The 22,766-nt window shown below is 44.8% G+C and overlaps 1 protein-coding gene across 1 annotated transcript in view; it reads right to left on the bottom strand.

Moving 5' to 3' along the window:
- The window catches only part of arhgap39 (Rho GTPase activating protein 39), a gene marked incomplete at its 5' end in the record, with an annotated part of 56,688 nt that overhangs the window by 8,722 nt on the left and 25,200 nt on the right, over nucleotides 1-22,766 (bottom strand). The window contains 7 exons of the mRNA XM_079505369.1: nucleotides 1,558-1,649; nucleotides 2,516-2,715; nucleotides 9,036-9,109; nucleotides 14,691-14,904; nucleotides 16,847-17,032; nucleotides 18,558-18,722; nucleotides 22,229-22,519. Of these exons, the coding sequence (XP_079361495.1) occupies nucleotides 1,558-1,649; nucleotides 2,516-2,715; nucleotides 9,036-9,109; nucleotides 14,691-14,904; nucleotides 16,847-17,032; nucleotides 18,558-18,722; nucleotides 22,229-22,519 (1,222 nt within the window). The remainder of the gene's footprint in view (nucleotides 1-1,557; nucleotides 1,650-2,515; nucleotides 2,716-9,035; nucleotides 9,110-14,690; nucleotides 14,905-16,846; nucleotides 17,033-18,557; nucleotides 18,723-22,228; nucleotides 22,520-22,766) is intronic.

Here is a 22,766-nt window from a genome sequence, read left to right on the forward strand (position 1 = left end):
GTGCCGGCACGATACAAAGTAAAGTTTTTCCCACGAAAAGGCTGTTTTTCTTTTAAGTAATGAGGATATGACAGCATATAGAGGTATTGCTACTCTTGTTTCTTGTTTGCATGTGAATAATAATATGTTGAGAGTGGACTTGGGCTGTCCTCTTTGGTCCATGGAAAAGATGTTGATGCAAAGTGACTGTATCTAACAAAAATGTTGTGCTTCTGGCCAAATGATCCATGCTCTATGGTAATAAAATGAAAACTATATTTTGTTTTCATTTTCATTTTTCACGAGTGTAGCCTGTGATAGTGTGAATGGTTCATGAACCCCCACCACTATTGTGTCAGGTGGGTCTATGATGGACCCACCCGACACAATAGTGTCAGGTGGGTCTACGATGGACCCACCCGACACAACAGTGTCGGGTGGGTCTACGATGGACCCACCCGACACAACAGTGTCGGGTGGGTCTACGATGGACCCACCCGACACAATAGTGTCAGGTGGGTCCATCGTAGACCCACCTGACACTATTGTGTCAGGTGGGTCTACGATGGACCCACCCGACACAATAGTGTCGGGTGGGTCTACGATGGACCCACCCGACACAATAGTGTCAGGTGGGTCCATCGTAGACCCACCTGACACTATTGTGTCAGGTGGGTCTACGATGGACCCACCCGACACAACAGTGTCGGGTGGGTCTACGATGGACCCACCCGACACAACAGTGTCGGGTGGGTCTACGATGGACCCACCCGACACAACAGTGTCGGGTGGGTCTACGATGGACCCACCCGACACAATAGTGTCAGGTGGGTCTACGATGGACCCACCTGACACTATTGTGTCGGGTGGGTCCATCATAGACCCACCCGACACAACAGTGTCAGGTGGGTCTTAGTCAGGATGGTGGTCCCTGGGTCAAAACAAGTTGAAAACCCCACAGCCATCACAGCGTGCCTTTTTAAACAAAGCGTTCCACTTGTCAGGACATGTAAAACAGAGATACTGTACACAGAGTGTTCGTTGACCCAATGCCCTGCACGAGCTGCAGTCCCTCCCAGAATGCTTTGCATGGAGAGAGAGGGCTATTAATACTGGAGCAGAATTAGAGCGATACAGAAAGGCCTGGGGCTGGTGTGTGTACATGTGGAGGTCACCGTGTGTGATTGCGTGTGTGTGTTTGTGTGTGTGTGTGTGTGGGTGTGTGTGTGTGTGTGTGTGTGTGTGTGTGTGTGTGTGTGTGTGTGTGTGTGCATGTGGAGGTCACCGTGTGTGATTGTGTGCGTGCGTACATCTGTGCGTTGCGTTGCGTGCGTGCGTGCGTGTAGGCGTTTATATTACTATGTTTGTGAGGGTCAAATATCCCTTTTTTTCTTATCACCTGACAGGGGGGAGTTTCCCTGGTGCGTGGAAGGTCTTCTAGACTTAGGCTCGACTTATACTTGGTCGGTGCCCTGCTGTCGCACACAGAGAAAAGCCGATCTACATGATTTAGGTCTATATTCTTGAATGAAATGCGCGTGCGTGCATGTGTGCGCGCATGCGTGTGTGCGTACGTACCAGGGATGTGTGGGTCTTCTAGTCCAGTGGGGATCTTCCATTGGTCCACCTGCAGCTTCAGAGCGTTGACCTCATCAATGTCACCTGGTACCCTATGAGAGGAGCGGGTCAAAGGTCAGATCGGGGTGGTAAGTATACCAATACTTTTACTGAAGTCTTTTTACTTGTAACAGAGTACTTCTACATTGTGGTATCGATATTCTTTAGGGGCTTTTGGTGCTTTTGGTGTGCACAAATTTTGTCCCAACACAAACATTAAATTCCCATTGACAATGAATGGACAATTTTTGTTTGTGTAAACACAAACATTGCATAACACAAACATTGACGACGAAGGTGATTGGTCGGAATGAGATGATGTATGATGCTATACGATGATAAGAGTGCCCCTCACTTCACTTTTTTACTTTTATATAAAAGGATCCCTGGCTAATAAGACTTATATGCCTTACAACATTACACTTGCCTTTTATTACAGAAATTAAAAATCACACCCGTGTGAAGTGAGGGGCACTAAGTCTAACTCATGTTGATTAGGTGATGTAATGGTGATGTAAAACAAACGGTGCCAACACAAACATTAAACGCCATTAACAATAAAGAGACAATATGACAAATTTTCCCTTCATTGTCAACTAAAGACAAACATTAAACCTGTGTATAGGAGCGCCCCTCAAAAACACCTTCAATATTTTATTTAACTTGAACAGAAATAATCTGTTTTTCACTCAATCATGGTCACCACACATGGACAAATGAGATCATCAACTTGCGATGTTCCATTCATTGTTCAATTATTATTTTAATTATAGTTATAAAGGGCAAGTATAATGGATTTAGGCTTAGAAGTCTTATTAGCCAGGCATCCTTTTAAGTAAAACAAATGTTAGTACTTGTTGTACCATGGTACTGTACTTGTTGTACCATGGTACTGTACTTGTTGTACCACGTCACTAACCTGAAGATGCCCTCTGTCTGGTCCCCGTTGAGGCCCAGCACCTCCTCGGACAGCCTGGTCTGCACCCAGGGGAGCTGGCTGTCTGGGTAGCGCTCCTTCTGCAGCGTCATCACCTCCTCCAAGGAGGAGCCGAACATGGACGGGCTGAAGATGGCGTTCCTGGCGTGCATGATCTCCTCCACGCACGGCTTCTGCAGGCCCTGCATGCGCAAAGGAAGGACAAGGAGGACATAATTATGGCGTTTTGCAGGGGTGTGCAGTAACTAAGTACATTTACGCAAGTACGTACTTACGTATGTAAGTAAAATCTTTAGGTACGGTATTTGTACTTTGCTTGAGTATTTCCACCTTCCAATACTTTGACTTAATCTCCACTACATCTCAATATTGTACTTTTATAATATGCATTTAATTTGTATTTGACTTCAGTCCATGTGTACCTATGATATCACATCTATAAACTTGGGCACTTCAATTAGACAAGGTATAGGTATCAAATCTCTCGTCTCTCTCTCTCGCTGCACATTTCATTAATGACAAACAGAAAAACAGCGCGGCCTGCTGGCCGCTCCGACACATTGTGGCGTCTAAAAACAACCACAGTTTGGTCTCTGAGGTTGTCCCTGTTTAACCTGACTCCGCCAGATGGGGCAGCAGAGAGTACACTGGGTTCCCCCCTCCTGCTCCCATCTGGGAACTCTCAGACAGACTTGATGCCCGGCCACAAAACGGCCTGGCCAATCAGCAGCAGCTAGAAGCTAGAAGCTGCTGCTAGAAGCTGCTAGAAGCTGTTGCTGATTGGCCAGGCCGTTTTGTGGCCGGGCATCAAGTCTGCCTGAGAGTTCCCAGATGGGAGCAGGAGGGGGGAACCCAGTGTACTCTCTGCTGCCCCATCTGGCGGAGTCAGGTTAGTCCCTGTTGGCCGTGCCAAGGTCCTTGAGACAAGGATTATTTCTTCAGAGGGCAGTCGAGAAAGATCTTTACGGCTCTGGCTCCAAGACAGGGGGGGGGGGAGAGAGAGAGAGAGAGAGAGAGAGAGAGAGAGAGAGAGAGAGAGAGAGAGAGAGAGAGAGAGAGAGAGAGAGAGAGAGAGAGAGAGAGAGAGAGAGAGAGAGAGAGAGAGAGAGAGAGAGAGAGAGAGAGAGAGAGAGAGAGAGAGAGAGAGAGCGTAATCCAGTGTTCCCAGGAGAGCTTGTATAGGAGCTACAGTGCATTAATGTGCTGCTTCAGGTCACCAGGTTAATATCAGTCAAATACATGAAGTGAGGACACAGCCTGCAGCCAGCCAGCGTGCACGTGAGAGACGCCATGTGCACGTACGTGTGCTACCCGGCGTGCACGTGAGAGACACCATGCAGCTCTTAAGACTGACAAGGAGGTTGTGTTGCCCAGGCTAAAGCCTTCTGCAAAGACACCTCCTGGTACACTTGGGACACTTTGTAGTGACCACCACCAACACAGGCTGACCGCACGGCGCACGCACGGATAGATATTTTGGACCAAATGGCTCATTTTGCACATGATACATTATTGTATCATGTGCAGTGCACGCACACACGCACCAAACAGTACAAACTACTAAACAGTACACATTACTACACACTAAAGAGCACACACTACTACACACTAAACAGTACACACTACTAAACAGTAGACTACTACACTTAAAAGAGTATACACTACTACACAGGACAAGAACCATGTCTTTGAATTCAATGCCAAGTTATACACACCTATAGAAGTACACACTTCTTATGAGCTGAGGCTCCTGTTCCGTTGAAGCGCTCAGCCTACTAGTACTGTATCCTTTACTACTTCACTGTGGAGTCCTTGAAAAATGATTTCAGGAGTCCTTCAAAATGATTGATAGTGAGGAACCAAATGGACCCGTAAGGCAGCAACCTTTCTCAACCTTTTCAGGCCGCGACCCCCCCAAAATAATCATATTTGATCTGGGGAGTTGAGGCAGCCGCATTACATTTTGTTAAATAGCCAATCTACAAGCTCACAACGCCTCACAAACACAAGGCGTTGTGAGCTTGTAGATCAGCTATTTTCACAAACTTTGCCCCTTTCTTATATTATTTGACAATTTGGCCAATGTTTGACAATTTTTTGTATTATAGTTTGTTGCTATATATATTTCTTTTAGGTTTTAAAAGTCCTTAAATTGTCACTCCAAAATCATGTGGGGACCCTCCTGGGGGTCCCGACACACAGGTTGAGAACCAATGTCTTAAGGGTCCATTGGTTCCATTTGTACTATCAGAGTTGAAATTTTGATATTAAATAAAATAAAAAAACAGGGGTCCTGAGAATCACTGGCCAATTTATATCCAGCAGTGCCCTCTGGTGGTTTAACAGGAGCATGACGGGACTGTCCCAATGTCACCAAATTGGGTTCTCCCCAACAGCTACAACATAAAAAACAAACATTGCAAATGGTTTCCACACCCCTTAGCTTTCGATAACGAGGTGTATTGATGCTTTCATTTAGATGCCACACATCGGAATTTAATGCCATAGCCTCGCAGGCCTAAAAGGTTACAATTTTATAGTCAGATTTAAAAAGAAGGATTTTATTGTAAGGGCTGCATCCACCCTGATCACAGAGAATCTATAATATTACTAACTAGACAATTATTTTGTGCTCCCGTGGCTTGAAGTGACTTCCAGAGAGAGAGGGGGAGAGAGAGAGAGAGAGAGAGAGAGAGAGAGAGAGAGAGAGAGAGAGAGAGAGAGAGATTGCTTTGGCAATGTAAACGTATGATTTCTCATGCCAATAAAACCCTTTGAATTGAATTGAAATTGAGAGAGAGAGACAGAGAGAGAGAGAGAGAGAGAGAGAGAGAGAGAGAGAGAGAGAGAGAGGCATGCAGTTGACAGTCGAGGGGGCATATTCTTTTTTTATCTGTGGCGTTCCAAACAACGTCTGCTGACGTCAAACCGTCTGACGACGAACCCCAGAGCACAGCGGTGCTAACACTGTATATACTGTAGCACACTGCTGGAGATACAGCTCCAATATGCTGTAGCACACTGCTGGAGATACAGCTCCAATATGCTGTAGCACCCTGCTGGAGATACAGCTCCAATATGCTGTAGCACACTGCTGGAGATACAGCTCAATTAACACACACATCTGCAGGGAGTGTGATTAGAGTGTAGAAGCTAATGAAAGGCAGCCGTTTCAGTGAGGTCTAGTGTCATCACAGCTGAAACAGCCAGCGGACACACGCTGGGTACGCCATTTACACACGCTGGAGCGCGTGTCCCCCTCGATTCGTGAGACAAGTAAATGGGGCTATACTATAACAGGTTTTTTTTTAATGCATCCTCACACCTCGCATATACAGTAAGCAACTTGGCTGAGTGCCTGCGCCTGTGCAGCCCTACTCGAATGAACGAACAAACGCCACTTAAAACTCTCCTGTCGTTGGGTTTTGTGGATAGATGACGTTTGGAAGTGATGTACCAGGACAGAGATAAGAGACATAAGACTTATGATGAATTGAACATGGTGGGCCCTATTGTAAACAAGTGTAATACTTTATGGTGTCGTCCACAGTTAACAGTTTTGTATTGAGTTGTGCTTGAAATGTACTGTAATTCTCCAATCTGTTAATAAATTCATCAATCAATCAATCAATCAATCAATCAATCAATCAATCAATCAATCAGACTTGAGCGTTTAGGAACCCACTGAGCAATACTCGGCTATTAGACGGTCTAAGATTAGCTTAGACGTTGATTAGCTTTTTTTGAGTGGTGTAAACCACTCCTACGACTGGCTTTGTTAGTTTACGTGTCTGTCTGTCTGTCTGTTCGTACCAAAAAATGAGCATGGTTGCTACGGTCACCCAGTTCACCCGGGTGTGATTTCATTACGTCAGACATTACGTCAGACCACAGCTGATCAGGCTATATAAGACCTTACACCACTCAGTTCACACGGGTGTGATTTTTTAAACGTCTATAGACGTTGAAACAATGTTGTAGGCTGAAAAACGCTCAGTGGGTTAAGTGTTGTCTAATGTCTCCATGTCTGCGTGTTGGGATGAGGGCTTATGGAGTGTTTTCTACATGTGTGTAGGCTGCGTGTGGGCTTATGGAGTTGTTACTGTTGTTAACGAGGGTTATGTAGTTAATTAGACGGCTCGATAGCGTGGCCACGGGGACCATGAATTCACTGACTTCTACCCCCATCACTGGCAATTAGCAAGTCAGCCCGACACATCGCAAACACGCACACGTCGCACGCACACGCGCTGCGGCGCCTCGACGTTCTTACCGGAAAATGATCTCTATACTTTATCCATGTGACTCTAACACACAAACATGAAAGCACGCACGCACACACGTACGCACAGTCGAACACACGTAGTAGTACAGTACGCACACGCACGCACACGCGTAGGATGCACACGCACGCACACTCACACACACACACACACACACACACACACACACACACACACACGCTTTGTTAATGGAAAGTAATATCAATACTTTATCCAAGTGTGACTTTAACACTTGAAAATGAACGCACGCACGCACGCACGCACGCACGCACGCACACGTGCACGCAAACACACACGCAAACACACACACACACACACACACACACACACACACACACACACACACACACACACACACACACACACACACACACACACACACACACACACAATACCGCAGGGTCAATAAGAAAGCTCTGGCGCGTAAATCTCATGCACACGTCTCCTCCTGAAGGACGTTGTAAGTCACGGCAGCACAGAAGAGAAGAACAGAGGAATACCTCCACGATGTGGGACAGACAACCTCGTAGAACAGAGGAATACATACCGTCTAAGCACCTCCACGCTGTGGGACAGACAACCTCGTATCTCTGTGTCTCAAACGTGTACGCTTGTAACGCTTTGTAAATGAATGCCCTAGTTTGTGCGAAGGCTGCAGACAGCACAATGCTTCGCAGCGCGTTGAGCTTATAGATCTGCTATTTTCTCTATTTTATGAATGTGTTTAAGACCTGAGGCCGATTCTACAAATGCTTTCTAGATCAGTAATTATCAACACTTAACTAATAATCGTAATTCATATATTTTTTTAAATTATTCAATACACTTTCAGGCTTATTTTACTTTCATGTCCAAAATATCAGATGTATAAGCTCACAGCGCGGTACGAAGTGAGGCGCTGTGAGCTTGTGGTATCTGCTTTTTTGAATAGCCACCACAAAAAGAAAAACAAGACACTTGTTCTCCTGGTTTTAATTAATTAAAGTGAAAGTAGATAAGTGTGTCTGTGGGCGTTATAATCATTTACAACATGAAAAGTATTAAAAAGATCTAGGAGCTAACTAGTTAACACATTTTGGGCGGGAACCCCTGTTGGTGTTTTAAGCATTATGTTATACTTTAGCTATTGAAAAATAGCAGATCTACAAGCTCATAGCACGGCACCGAGTGCCGCGCTACGAGCTTGTAGGTCTGCTATTTTTGAAAAATCCTGAAAATGTGGCGCAAATCTTTGAATATATATAGACTGAACGTTTTTAACTCAATTTTTGGCTTCTGGGGAGGTCCCTGGAACAACATGTTCAGATGGGAGGTCCGCGGCCAAATACATATATTTCTGGGGGTCCTTGACATGAAAATGTTTGAGAACCACTGACATAGAAACATGGGGTTTTCAGAAAACTGTCAGGATCTAGAAGGCATTTGTAGAATCGTCCTCAGGTGGAAATGGGTTAATACCTTCATTGGATCCAGTTGGAACACACGGTAATGTTCTTGTTCCATCTCCTGAAAAGTAGGCTACGTTTTGGACCTGTACCTGTACAAGGTTTTCACCCGACAGCGATGGAGAGATCAAAGAGGAACCAACAGAGGAATCCATACCTTCTAAGCAGCTTGTTGCTGGTGGGACCGAAAACCTTGTAACTCCATATTTCAAATGAACGTGTTTCTTTGTAAATCAATGCGGATCTACAAGCTCACAACGAGCCGCATCGAGCTTGTAGATCTGCTGTTTTCAGAACAGGTTTTTATGTGCGACAGTGGGTTTTATAAATATTTACCCCATGAAGTATTGAGAGCTTGAGACTACTACATTGGATCAGTTATTTTGTGCTTTTTTAGGGATTTGAATAATCGTCTCTGTCGGGTGAACTGTAATTTTTCAGGATTCAAATAAAGAAAAATGGAAAAGGAGCTGATCTTTAAGCTCAAAACATGGAGCTTGTGGATATGCAACTATTGATGCTTTTGTGTGACGCTGTGATCAAGTAGGCCAGTAGGGCGTTAAATACCAAAATAAAAAATTATGGAATAATAAAAATAAAAAGTCAGTCTAGAGATGTCTGCCCGACAGCAACGATGTACAAGTTTTTCCACCTGACAGCGACGGAAAAGATCAAAGGCTAGAACAGAGGAGTGCGTCCATACCTTCTTAGCCCCGGTGAGAGCAGCCTTGGTTAGCTTGGCTAACCAAAGGCTAGAACAGAGGAGTCACATACCTTCTTAGCCCCGGTGAGAGCAGCCTTGGTTAGCTTGCGGTAGCAGTATTTGGCGTAGCTGCTGATCGCCACTCCTGAAAAAAAACAAACCACATAAAATACACAAGAACATTAGAACGTTGCTTTTACACAAACTGATTGCACTTTGTTTGTTTGTATACGGGCCCTTGGTACACACATTGATCCAGTATTGAAACCTGTTTGGCACAAGAAAGCTGTCATCGGTTTAGCTTCCTAATAAGTATAAAGCAACTGAGAAGTGAATTGCAGTAATATTGTCTTGTTGTCGATCTATGGATCACACATCAATATATTATAGTCAAAAGAAGCGGTCGTCATCAAGGGCGTGTGTTCTGTTTGCAATATTTGCACTTTGAATAGGGAACATGTACAATTAATGGTGACTGCAATTGAATACTACACAAGATAAGAATTTTGTGTTTCTTTCCTAAATTAACGTTCCTACTTGATCATATACACACAAAAGCACCAGAAGTTGCAGATCCACAAGCTCTAATAGTTTTGAGCTCGTAGATCTGCTACTTTGGCTGCTTTTGAATTTGAATCCTGAAAAGTAGTAGTTTTAATTTGGACACATGAGGTTTCCATCCGACAGAGACAATTATGCAAATGAGCCACTACTATTCAAGGATCCAGAAGTTCCCGAGGAGGGAGGAAGAGTGGATGTGCTTTCAGAGGTTCTGTTTTGAACTTTTTATGTGGGGAAATTCATGTTAAACTAATTATTAATCATAGCTTAATTATAGATTAATCGTAGGTTTGGAGGGGGACTTTAAAAGCACACACGCAATAAAATCTTAAGTGCTAAATTAGTAGTGTACAAATCTACAGTTTAATTTTACTGGGGTTTTACTGTGCGTCACTTCTTTGCCTTTGGACTTATTATTTTTAATGATGTGTCAAATGGCTGCCTCTCTCCCTTAATCCTGAGGTGAATGCAGACTCACCTCACCCTCTAGAACTTCACTCTCCCTATACCCCTTTTCTTCCTGACACATAATGCCTCCATTGAGGCTTGACCATGATATGGCTACCATCCCGACATATCTTTCTTGGTCAATCGCTGTCATGTTCCAACACAGGGGAGGGTGATCACTGGCACACTGGCATGTGAGAAAGTTTTCTTTTTCTTTTAAAATTAAATATTCAAAAAAGGGGTTAAGTCAGTTAAATTAAGTCCCCTCACATCTATATACACAGACAGACAGTAGGCTGACAGGAAATTTGGGAGAGAGATGGGGGGTGACATGCAGTAAAGGCCGTCAGGATCGGGAGTCAAACCCGCAGCACACTGCCAGACTCGGACTACCGGCCAAGGTGCCTGGACCGCTGAGCCATGGCCCAGGCCTCCTGCACATAATTCTACATTCATTTCAAACTCTGAACTCTGACTGGTGAAGGAGTCTGGAAGATTGGTGGGTTATTGTTGCTATTGTCTAGTAATGATCCTTACATCCTGATATGAAAGACAATATTTCTAAAGAAGAAAAACAAGGTTATGTATCTAGAAATAGGCAGCATATGGACAATCAAAATAAGTTGGAAATATTCCATTTTGATGTGGTGTCATAATTAAACCTAATGTTGATATGGCACACTGACCATCAAGAAAACGGCATGTTGCCGCCCCCTGCTGGACACGTGAAGCTGTCATTTCCCTAGAAGCTGTGGGAAGGTCAACGGCAACACGGGCCAACGGTTCAGCTCATTTCAACTTTTGTCGCATAGCATTCTGGGAAATCTCAGCAGTGTACCACAGCCAACATGATGAACACAGTGAGTCAGCCAAAACCAAGAGTTTGGCCACATGTCACCTTGCCTCGGTGGAGCTGTAGCTGGAGTTAATTGAAAAACAATTAATCAGCTGTGTCACACAGCGAGGCAGAGAGAGACCTGCATGCATAACTGCACACACGCACAGTCGCACACGCACACGCACACACACACACACACACACACACACACACACACACACACACACACACACACACACACACACACACACACAGACCCACTCGAGTGACTTCCTGACCCTCAAGCTTCCTTTTGCTCAGACAGAACTATTCAGAACATTCTCTGTCTGTGCTCCATCTGCTTGTAATGAGCTCCAGAAGTTCTTAAAATTCAGATCACTTCCATCTTGTTCAATATTGTAACTGTTTTAATACATTTTCTGTCTATCTGTTTTAGTTCTTTGAATATTCTTTAGTTTTTGAGTATTTTCTGTCTTCTGATTCATATATTATTTAACATTGCTGTATAATAATGTATATTCGTGTTGATTTTGTGTTCTGTATCTCGGCTACAGTGAAAATGAGAGCTTGGCCCTCAACGGTACTCCGAGTTCAAATAAAGGTTATGATGATGATGATACATGACATGTACGGTAAGTCGGAGTACGGTAGGCTGCTTTAGAGCTTCAGACGGATGGCTCTGCAACTGAACTTCACCGAGGGACTTTTAGTGCCAGAGTTAGTGTCAAAGTGTCCTTGAGCAACACACTGAACCCCATAACCATAACTGCTCTTGATGAGCAGGCTGGTGCCTTCTTGCATGGTTTCCTCTGCCGTCGGTATTCAAATATGGGTGAATGTAATGGACATTGTGAGGTGCTTTGGATAAACGTGCTCTATAAATGATAGTAAAATGAAATGGTAAATGGCGCATTTACCATTTTATTTTACCACCTCCATGACCTCAGTGACAAACTGCACAGACACAAGCAGGTGGGGAGGAGTCCTCAACCAAACCCTAGTACTGATGGACTTATCTCCTACCAGGACCTCTAGTACTGTTGGTTTTAAATCCTACCAGGACCTCTAGTATCCGAACTGCGGTTACCCCCGGTAACCACGGCTAAAACCACGACCCACGCATCTCTGGTGCGTGTGCCATGTGTCTACCTGGGTGTCATCCTGGACTCTACCCTCTCCTTTCAATCCCACATTAAATCTGTTACTAAATCTGCCTTCTTCCACCTCAAAAACATTTCCAGACTCCGCCCCTCACTCCCAGACTCTGTCGCAGAAACCCTAATCCATGCTTTCATCTCCTCCCGGCTGGATTATTGCAACGGTGTTCTGCTCGGCCTCCCCAAGAAGTCCCTTGACAGATTGCAGTACATGCAAAACTCGGCTGCCAGAGTGCTCACCCGCACAAAACGCTGGCAGCACATCACCCCCACCCTCAAACACCTCCACTGGCTCCCGGTTAAGTTCCGCATAAACTACAAACTGCTCCTCCTCACCACCTACAAATCCCTCCATGCCCTTGCCCCACAGTATTTGACAGACCTCCTCAAGGACTACACCCCTGAGCGGAACCTGAGGTCTTCTGACATGGAACTCCTCACCATCCGTCACGCAAAAAGGCGGACCCTCGGCGATAGAGCCTTCTATGTGGCAGCCCCTGCCCTCTGGAACTCTCTCCCCTTGGAGATTCGCCAGACTCCTACATTGGACTCTTTCAAGTCTGCACTGAAGAGACATTTGTTCACTCTGGCTTTTGGCAACTAGTTTGTTTTGTTTTGTTTTTTGTTTTGTAAAGCGTCCTTGGGTTTCTTGAAAGGCGCTATATAAATCCAAGTTATTATTATTATTATTATTCTACATATATTTATACACCTTTAGTGTCGTTGAGGGGGTCCATGTGTCTACATATATTTATGTACCTTTAGTGTCGTTGAGGGGGTCCATGTGTCTACATATATTTATGTACCTTTAGTGTCGTTGAGGGGGTCCATGTGTCTACATATATGTACCTTTAGTGTCGTTGAGGGGGTCCATGTGTCTATATGTACCTTTAGTGTCGTTGAGGGGGTCCATGTGTCTACATATATTTATGTACCTTTAGTGTCGTTGAGGGGGTCCATGTGTCTACATATATTTATGTACCTTTAGTGTCGTTGAGGGGGTCCATGTGTCTACATATATGTACCTTTAGTGTCGTTGAGGGGGTCCATGTGTCTACATATATTTATGTACCTTTAGTGTCGTTGAGGGGGTCCATGTGTCTACATATATTTATGTACCTTTAGTGTCGTTGAGGGGGTCCATGTGTCTACATATATTTATGCACCTTTAGTGTCGTTGAGGGGGTCCATGTGTCTACATATATTTATGTACCTTTAGTGTCGTTGAGGGGGTCCATGTGTCTACATATATGTACCTTTAGTGTCGTTGAGGGGGTCCATGTGTCTACATATATGTACCTTTAGTGTCGTTGAGGGGGTCCATGTGTCTACATATATGTACCTTTAGTGTCGTTGAGGGGGTCCATGTGTCTACATATATTTATGCACCTTTAGTGTCGTTGAGGGGGTCCATGTGTCTACATATATTTATGCACCTTTAGTGTCGTTGAGGGGGTCCATGTGTCTACATATATGTACCTTTAGTGTCGTTGAGGGGGTCCATGTGTCTATATGTACCTTTAGTGTCGTTGAGGGGGTCCATGTGTCTACATATATGTATGTACCTTTAGTGTCGTTGAGGGGGTCCATGTGTCTACATATATTTATGTACCTTTAGTGTCGTTGAGGGGGTCCATGTGTCTACATATATTTATGTACCTTTAGTGTCGTTGAGGGGGTCTATGTGTCTACATATATGTACCTTTAGTGTTGTTGAGGGGGTCCATGTGTCTACATATATGTACCTTTAGTGTCGTTGAGGGGGTCCATGTGTCTACATATATGTACCTTTAGTGTCGTTGAGGGGGTCCATGTGTCTACATATATGTACCTTTAGTGTCGTTGAGGGGGTCCATGTGTCTACATATATGTACCTTTAGTGTCGTTGAGGGGGTCCATGTGTCTACATATATTTATGTACCTTTAGTGTCGTTCAGGGGGTCCATGTGTCTACATATATTTATGTACCTTTAGTGTCGTTGAGGGGGTCCATGTGTCTACATATATGTACCTTTAGTGTCATTGAGGGGGTCCATGTGTCTACATATATTTATGTACCTTTAGTGTCGTTGAGGGGGTCCATGTGTCTACATATATTTATGTACCTTTAGTGTCGTTGAGGGGGTCCATGTGTCTACATATATTTATGTACCTTTAGTGTCGTTGAGGGGGTCCATGTGTCTACATATATGTACCTTTAGTGTCGTTGAGGGGGTCCATGTGTCTACATATATTTATGTACCTTTAGTGTCGTTGAGGGGGTCCATGTGTCTACATATATGCACCTTTAGTGTCGTTGAGGGGGTCCATGTGTCTACATATATGTACCTTTAGTGTCGTTGAGGGGGTCCATGTGTCTACATATATTTATGTACCTTTAGTGTCGTTGAGGGGGTCCATGTGTCTACATATATTTATGTACCTTTAGTGTCGTTGAGGGGGTCCATGTGTCTACATATATGCACCTTTAGTGTCGTTGAGGGGGTCCATGTGTCTACATATATTTATGTACCTTTAGTGTCGTTGAGGGGGTCCATGTGTCTACATATATGTACCTTTAGTGTCGTTGAGGGGGTCCATGTGTCTACATATACCTTTAGTGTCGTTGAGGGGGTCCATGTGTCTACATATATGTACCTTTAGTGTCGTTGAGGGGGTCCATGTGTCTACATATATGTACCTTTAGTGTCGTTGAGGGGGTCCATGTGTCTACATATATGTACCTTTAGTGTCGTTGAGGGGGTCCATGTGTCTGCAGATGTAGCCCTCCAGGTAGGAGTGGAAGCGTGGCGTCGGGGGGAAGAAGGCCAGGCAGACGGCCATCAGCTCCCAGCCGCGCTCCAGGCTGTCGTAGCGGAAGTTCTCTGTGGTCTGGCGACACAGCTGGATGTAGAGCTCGTCTCGCACGCCCTGCATGCTCCAGCCCCGCGTCGCCACCTGGGGGAGAGAAGAGAGATGGAGATAGAGAGATATAGAGGCAGAGAGAGAGAGAGAGAGAGAGAGAGAGAGAGAGAGAGAGAGAGAGAGAAGTTGTAATTAGCCCTTCGCTAAGCCCCACCCACTCCACTCTGTGATGGCAAGCTGTCTTTCTGATGCATGTTAAATGACTGGATTTCTCCATATAAATAATCAATCATTTCAGTAGCAAGAGAGAGAATTGTGCAAAGCCGAATCGGGATACACTGCTGAATCTATTACTTTTGACACCACTAATGTCCATAATTTACAATCCCGGAAGCCCATTTTATAATTCGCTGATCTACTACAGTAGGCTACAAGTGAATTTGACAATTTTGAAAAATCTTCAAAGAAATTTGGTACTTAAAGGGGCATTCCACTCATTTTCAACATTTTACTATGTCATTAATATACCTTAGAGCTGAAATAATAAAAAAAAGTCCCCCCATTCTGTGTTTCCTAGAACTAGAGGTCTGAAAAAAATCATTAACATGGTGAAACACATCTTGATGACATCATCAAGATGTGTTTCACCATGTTAATGATTTTTTCCATAATTACAGTTCTAGGAAACACAGAATGGGGGGACTTTTTTAAATTTAAATTAAAACAGCTCTAAGGTATATTAATGACATAGTAAAATGTTGAAAATGGGTGGTTTTCCCCTTTAAGTTTGTTTTGATTCCAATACTTTTGTAAGAACCTTTAAGCTTTAATTTTTTACTTGACTTTTTACTTTTCCTACAGTATATACTTTTAGATCTGAGTGCCTCTTCCTCCACTGACAGTGCGAAGGATGTCCTTGTATGCTTTGTGAAGTGAGCCGTGAAAGCGGAACAGCCTCTCAGTCAAGCCCCGGTGCAGGACTGTGCAGTTTCAGCACTTTCTGGGAAAAAGCTTCCTTCATGATTACGTGCACCATTGTGTGGGTGTAATGGTGTAGCGTAGGCTGACATTACAGCCTTATTTTGATGTTACTGTGATGAGACATAACTACACAGGGTGATGTCAGTTTATTAGCGGCAGTTAGAAGCTCTGAGGCAGCACTTTGGACCAACTGGCGGCTGAAGCAATTGGTTTTAGCCTCGAGAGTTCAACCAAATTGCACTTTCGCACCGTTTCTCAACTAAGTGGTCCACGTACCGCTAGTGGTGCTACATGTATCAAAATATGTTTAAATGTTTAAACCTGTTTTTAAAACACATCTTAAAACTCATTTTTATTCCCTGGCTTTTAAACCGTAATTAATGTGTACTCCTGACTTTTATTACTGTATTGTATTATGTTTTATTACTGCTTTGCCTAATTGTACAGCACTTTGGTCAACTTTGTTGTTTTAAATGTGCTCTATAAATAAAGTTGGATTGGATAAATTATGTCCATCAAATCTAAGACACATTTGATGGAGAAATGTTTTAACTAAGGACATATTGATACTGTGCTGTGCACCGACAATAGATCCTGAAGCTCAAAAGAGCTTGTAGATCAGTTATTGTCGGTGGGGTGGGGAGGTCATTGAGGATTGTTCCAAAAATATGCTATTGCTCCAGAGCTCAAAAAAAGGTTGAAAACCACTGCAGTATCAGACTATAAAATAATAGTAACTAATAGTAATAAAATAAAATAAGATTCCCCCACAACCCCCTCTCTATATTCTAACAAACAATGAACACCAAACAGCAATGGTCACTATGTTTTTCAGGGAGACTTGGGTCTCCCGTCTGTCCCACAAACTAAGCTCAGGCTCAGGGGTGACCAGTATGCGTCCATTTTGTTCCATGTGTACACTCTCAGAGTTAGGGGGGGGGCAATGCCTAATTCTGTGGCAAATTGGGGGTCGTTTTGTTTGCGTTTGAGACCCACTGCTGCACGTTCTAGTAACGAAGGACCACAGTAGTTGGACAGTAGTTTTTCCACAGACCTCCAGGGCCACCTGGACGGGGTCGGCCTTGGACCGGCGGTCCCCCATGTAGGTCTGGATGAGCTTGAAGACCTCCACGGCCTCCCGCTTCACGTTGCGGTCCGACGTCACGATCATGGGCTTCTTGATGGGCTCGCTGCTCCACGCCAGCATGTTGGCGATGGACACCTTCCTCCTGAACAGACCCTGAGAGAGAGAGAGAGAGAGAGAGAGAGAGAGAGGTCAGAAGACATATAATACCTCCTGGCCACTTCAGGAGACTATACCCAAATAGAACAAACTGGAGCACTCGACTGCTCGTACATGATCTGAGAGCTTGTACATCTGCTGTTTTTGAATAGCCAACGTTAAAATCTGACATGACGGATGCTTTCTCAGTTTTAATGGGTTTAACAGTTTGCAAAAGAGAGTACAGATAACACAAAAAGCCTTGTTGTTTCCATTGTGGTATAAGTATTCAAGTCATCAAGACATATAAAGACATACAATACAATACTAGAAATCATCAATATTAGGAGCAGTACAAGTATATTTAAAGATCCGGGGGGGATGAGATCATTGGAGTTGTGCTCTTTTGAAGTAGACACAAACAGAGCAGCTACTTTTAAATACATTTAAAAAAATCACACCCATGTGAAGTGAGGGGCACTCTTGTCATCGTACATCATCTCATACTGGCCAATCAGTAGAGATTTGATATCTTCTGGACCCAGAATGGTGGTCCCTTATTGGCCAAGCACTCCCACCGACATGTGAATGGTTAGCCGATTGGCTCGTCTACATACGAGTACCACAGACGAAAAACAGTCTAAGTCCAAATTTCATTCTGACCCCTCCACGAAAAGGCCTCGTTGTCCTGAACCCTTATCTATCATTTATACATTATGGATCAATAGTGTGGACTTTTTCGTCTGTGGCATTCCCCTTCAATGTTAATGGCGTTTAATGTTTTGATGTTTAATTTACGTCATATTTGGCGACATTTTGACCTAATTTCTCCTTTCATTGTCAATGGCAAATATTGAGACGTGTGGGGACAAAAGCTGTATATAGGAGGGGATAGCGCCCCTCAAAAATGTGCCGCCATTTGTTCCAAAGGTTTAATACCCATGCAGCCAATGCAACAACATTTAAATACTGTTGTCATTTGTTTCAAAAGATTATCCCAAGCTAACCTTTCCTAAAGTGTGTGTATAGCCTATCTCTGACAATAAATAAATAAATAAAAGGTTTGTAGTCGCAATGTAACACAGTTCTGTTTACAGAGAGAGAGCGAGAGAGAGAGAGAGAGGGGGAGGGAGGGAGAGAGAGGGATTGAGAAGAGATTATTGACTTGATTTATACTTGACTTATACTTGATTAGAGGCATCACAGCATGACGTGTTGTAAGCTTGCGTGTGACTGTGAGCATGCTAAATGGGCTATTTTCACTGCACTGCATCTTACGTACGTACAGTATGCTACTAGCCGGGACAAGTGTGACGGTCTCCACAGGGACGGCAAATTTAAGTTGACAATTAACTGTCACACAAATATCTTTTATGATTAATGATTAGATTGTGGCATTGAAGATGATCTCCTCCTGCGCTCATAGAACCTAAACCAGGCACTCCTCCTGCGCTCATAGAACCTAAACCTCCTGCGCTCATAGAACCTAAACCAGGCATGTGGGAGAGCGAGGTGTGTGTGGCGGTGGGCACGTCCTGTGTACCTGCGTGTGTTTGTTGAAGTGCTTGGACGCCCAGTTCTCGATGTCCGTCTCCGACGAGGGCTTCCTCAGGGTGAACTCTGGGAAGACGCCGCAGCTGGCACTGGGCATCATGTTGCGGGCGTTCCTGCTGGCCTCGAACTGGGCGCACGCACCCAGGTCCTCTGACTGAGAGAGAGAGAGAGAGAGAGAGAGAGAGAGAGAGAGAGAGAGAGAGAGAGAGAGGAGATGAAGACAAAAGCAGGGTTTTGTAGTCAAAGTGGAAATGCCTGTGGTTAGCTCTTTATGAAAGATAATTAATAATATGAATGTGTGTGCGTGCGCGCGCAAGCGTGTAGCTGCAGAATAGCGCTGAGCACAGTTTTGGCATTGCTTAGCACTTTTCCATTTCCTCTGATGAACTCAGATAAGAGACAAGAGGGAGAGATGTTCCAACACTTGTTCAAACACTCATCTTATCTAGTCAGCCACCAGCAAGAATCAATCATCATGCCAAGAAGCCAGCTTATTGGACCTGATATCAAGCTTGACAGTTTGTCTGTCTGTCTGTCTGTCTGTCTGTCTGTCTGTCTGTCTGTCTGTCTGTCTGTCTGTCTGTCTGTCTGTCTGTCTGTCTGTCTGTCTGTCTGTCTGTCTGTCTGTCTGTCTGTCTGTCTGTCTGTCTGTCTGTCTGTCTGTCTGTCTGTCTGCCTGCCTGCCTGCCTGCCTGCCTGCCTGCATTGGGAGTCTGTCTCACAGCACAGCAGTCTATGCTAACGTGGAGTCACACTGCGAGCCATGTGAGCATCCAGTCTAGCCAGTTAATATCTTACTATCGTTTCTATTGCTTCTTTGTCATTGTTGAATGAACGGTTTAACACTTTTGTCCCAACAGCAATTAGGCTTTTTAACTCCACGGCCAGCTGCTAGGCCTGTGAACTGGACTAATGGTTTTACTCTTTGTTATTTATGGGTCTGTGTGCAATAACAAAGGATTATTATTATTCCCCCAGTGACACCTTTTTAAAGCCTTTCATGCTTATTCCATCAGCTTTAATCTTTTTGTGATGTGTTTATTTAACCTTGCTGTGTGCCTGTATGAGTTACGGGATATCTGAATTTCCCCTCAGGGATGATCATTCATTCATTCATTCATTCATCCATCCATCCATCCATCCATCCATCCATCCATCCATCCATCCATCCATTGCTGCTGGAACCTAAACCAAGTACTTTTGCTCCTTGAATCTTGTATTCTTTATCCCAGTGAGTATAAAGTCCTGGACAGAAGTGTCCTCTAATCACTGGAGCCAAGCTTCCAGAGACACAGGAACAGCCTCCTCCTGTGATGCATGAAGTGAACATTTGAGCTCTCTTCTCCACCGACTGTGTGCTCAATACCTCACTATCTGCTTGGTTTGGCAGCTCCCTTTGACTCTGCCCGTGTTGTCGCAGCGGTAAGTTCCTTTTAAAGCTGCACGGTACAAGTTCCACAAGTTCCATTTAAAACTGTGGTTGTCGTGCTATTCATTTAATCACACTGAACCTGGTGTTTATATTACATTTACAATTTGTTCTGTAATAACGCAATAGCTGGCCCGGACGGTTAGCTCAACCGCCTGTGCCGCGGGTTCGACTCCCGATCCCGACGGCCTTTGCCGCGCGTCTCGCCTTTGCCGCCAATCTCTCTCCCATTTCCTGTGAGTCTACTTTCATCCTATCAATAAAGGGGAGGTCAGGGAGGTAGTGGGGGGCCTGGTTCTTGAGGGCCTTGGAGGTGGTGATTAGTATTTTAAATCTATTCTGTGCTTGGCCTGGAGCCAGTGGGAGGTCACAGAAAATACACAAAATATCTTAAAAAAGAAAAAGAAAGCAATAGCCTATACGGTGTCACCACCAAGGTTCTCAAGAAACTACAGTATGTTCAAAACAACCATCCAGGGACCACCTCACACCAGGACCTGCTCACCACAACCCCATCCATCCATCCAGGGACCACCTCACACCAGGACCTGCTCACCACAACCCCATCCATCCATCCATGGGACCACCTCAGACCAGGACCTGCTCACCACAACCCCATCCATCCATCCAGGGACCACCTCACACCAGGACCTGCTCACCACAACCCCATCCATCCATCCAGGGACCACCTCACACTAGGACCTGCTCACCACAACCCCATCCATCCATCCATCCATGGGACCACCTCACACCAGGACCTGCTCACCACAACCCCATCCATCCATCCAGGGACCACCTCACACCAGGACCTGCTCACCACAACCCCATCCATCCATCCATGGGACCACCTCACACCAGGACCTGCTCACCACAACCCCATCCATCCATCCATGGGACCACCTCACACCAGAACCTGCTCACCACAACCCCATCCATCCATCCAGGGACCACCTCACACCGGTCCTCTGTGACCTCCCACTGGCTCCAGGCCAAGCACAGAATAGATTTAAATACTAATCACCACCTCCAAGGACCTCAAGAACCAGGCCCCCCACTACCTCCCTGACCTAATCCACCCCCCTCCCTCAGGTCGGGTGATGCCAACCCCCTGGAAGTGCCCCAGGGCAAAGAAACAAGCCTGGGACGTGACAGGATTTCTCAGTGGCTCGCCCTCTCTCTCTCTCTCTTTCTCTCTCTCTCTGGCTCCCTCTCCCACAAACATACACGCTGTTAAGTTACTGCGACTAAGACTACATTTCCTGGCAATAATAATCAGCGCAAAATCATTGGGAATAAAGTGGAGACACTTTATTGTGAAGGGCACTTCACTGTGCTCGGCGGAAAGATAAGAGTTACTGGCTGGATGTAGTGTTTGCTCAGAGCCTTATATCGCTCCGGTGTTGCTGTGAAGTTTGGTACTGCGGTCGCCGCTAAAGATGAGTTTTGAACATTCAAAACAAGACGTATATTTATACAATTTACAATTTACAATTTAGGCATTTAGCAGACGCTCTTAATCCAGAGCGATTTACATTAAGCAAGAACAAAAAAGCATGGGAATACATCACATAATATGTGATGTATTCCCATGCTTTTTACATATTATGTAAAATGCAGTTTATCAAGAAACATGCGTAAGCTAAGAACGTAACTAGAACATATCTATATAATGACACTATACATATAAACTATACATATATGCTATACTATGCTGTACATATATACTATGAAGTGCTATGACTACATACAATGCACTTATTGTGCTGTCTACATGACATGCTATAAGTCTGATTCAAATGCTATCTAAGTCTAAGAAGTGCTGTCTAAGGGGGTAGGATAAGTGCTATGGGCCATGAGTTAAAAGAGCCACAGACACTTTCAAAACGAGAGGGCAACATACACAAACAAGATGGAGTGAAGGTGGCAACACAACACTAAGCAAACAACAGCTATGCACACTTTGACTGTGAGGTGACATCGCATGCAGGTGAAAGACAACATTAATCATAAAGATGGACACATGTGCGTTAAGCCTTACCACTTGTACTGATAAATGGGGGGGTGGAGGCTATTTGGGGGCCCAAACAGCCTGCACCAGGGCCCGCTGCTAATATGCACTGTATGTATACTGTATGTACGTATGTGCATGCGCAAGTGCACTTTACCTGCGAGGGGTGGAGTGGAGGTAAGGTGTTTACCTGTGAGGGGTGGAGTGGAGGTAAGGTGTTTACCTGTGAGGGGTGGAGGTAGGGCTCGGGAGAGGCCAGGTTGGTCTGCACAGACAGGCTCTTCTCCAGCAGGGCCTGGGGGAAGCCCAGGCGGTCGAAGGTGGAGCGTTTCCAGTGGTGGTGTCCTCCGTCCAGGCTCTGGGCCGCGTGTAGGGCCTCGTCCTCGCTGAAGGCCCTGACCACGGGGCCCGGCAGGGGGAGGGGCACCGCCCCGTCGCTCTCATAGCCGTCCTTGGAGCTGCCGCCCCCGCCGCCCCCCTGGCCCGAGTCCCAGCTGCTGCGCTGCTTCATCACCTGACGGGACGGACCAACAAGGACGTCACCATTATATTTTACCATTTAACGTTGACGATTAATTGGCGCACTAATAATTGTGATTGACGATTTAAAAAAAAAAAATTAGGGGCTTTGAACGTTAGAACAAAATACATTTCTGTTTGCCTCTGAATAAATAGAAATGCACCGGGCAGATATGACAAATAACTCAAATATACAAAGAAATTGAGGAATTACTGAAATATTAATTAATTTTAAACTTAAA

This window comes from Electrona antarctica (assembly GCF_951216825.1).
Source record: "Electrona antarctica genome assembly, chromosome: 7".
Classification (NCBI taxonomy): Eukaryota; Metazoa; Chordata; class Actinopteri; order Myctophiformes; family Myctophidae; genus Electrona; species Electrona antarctica.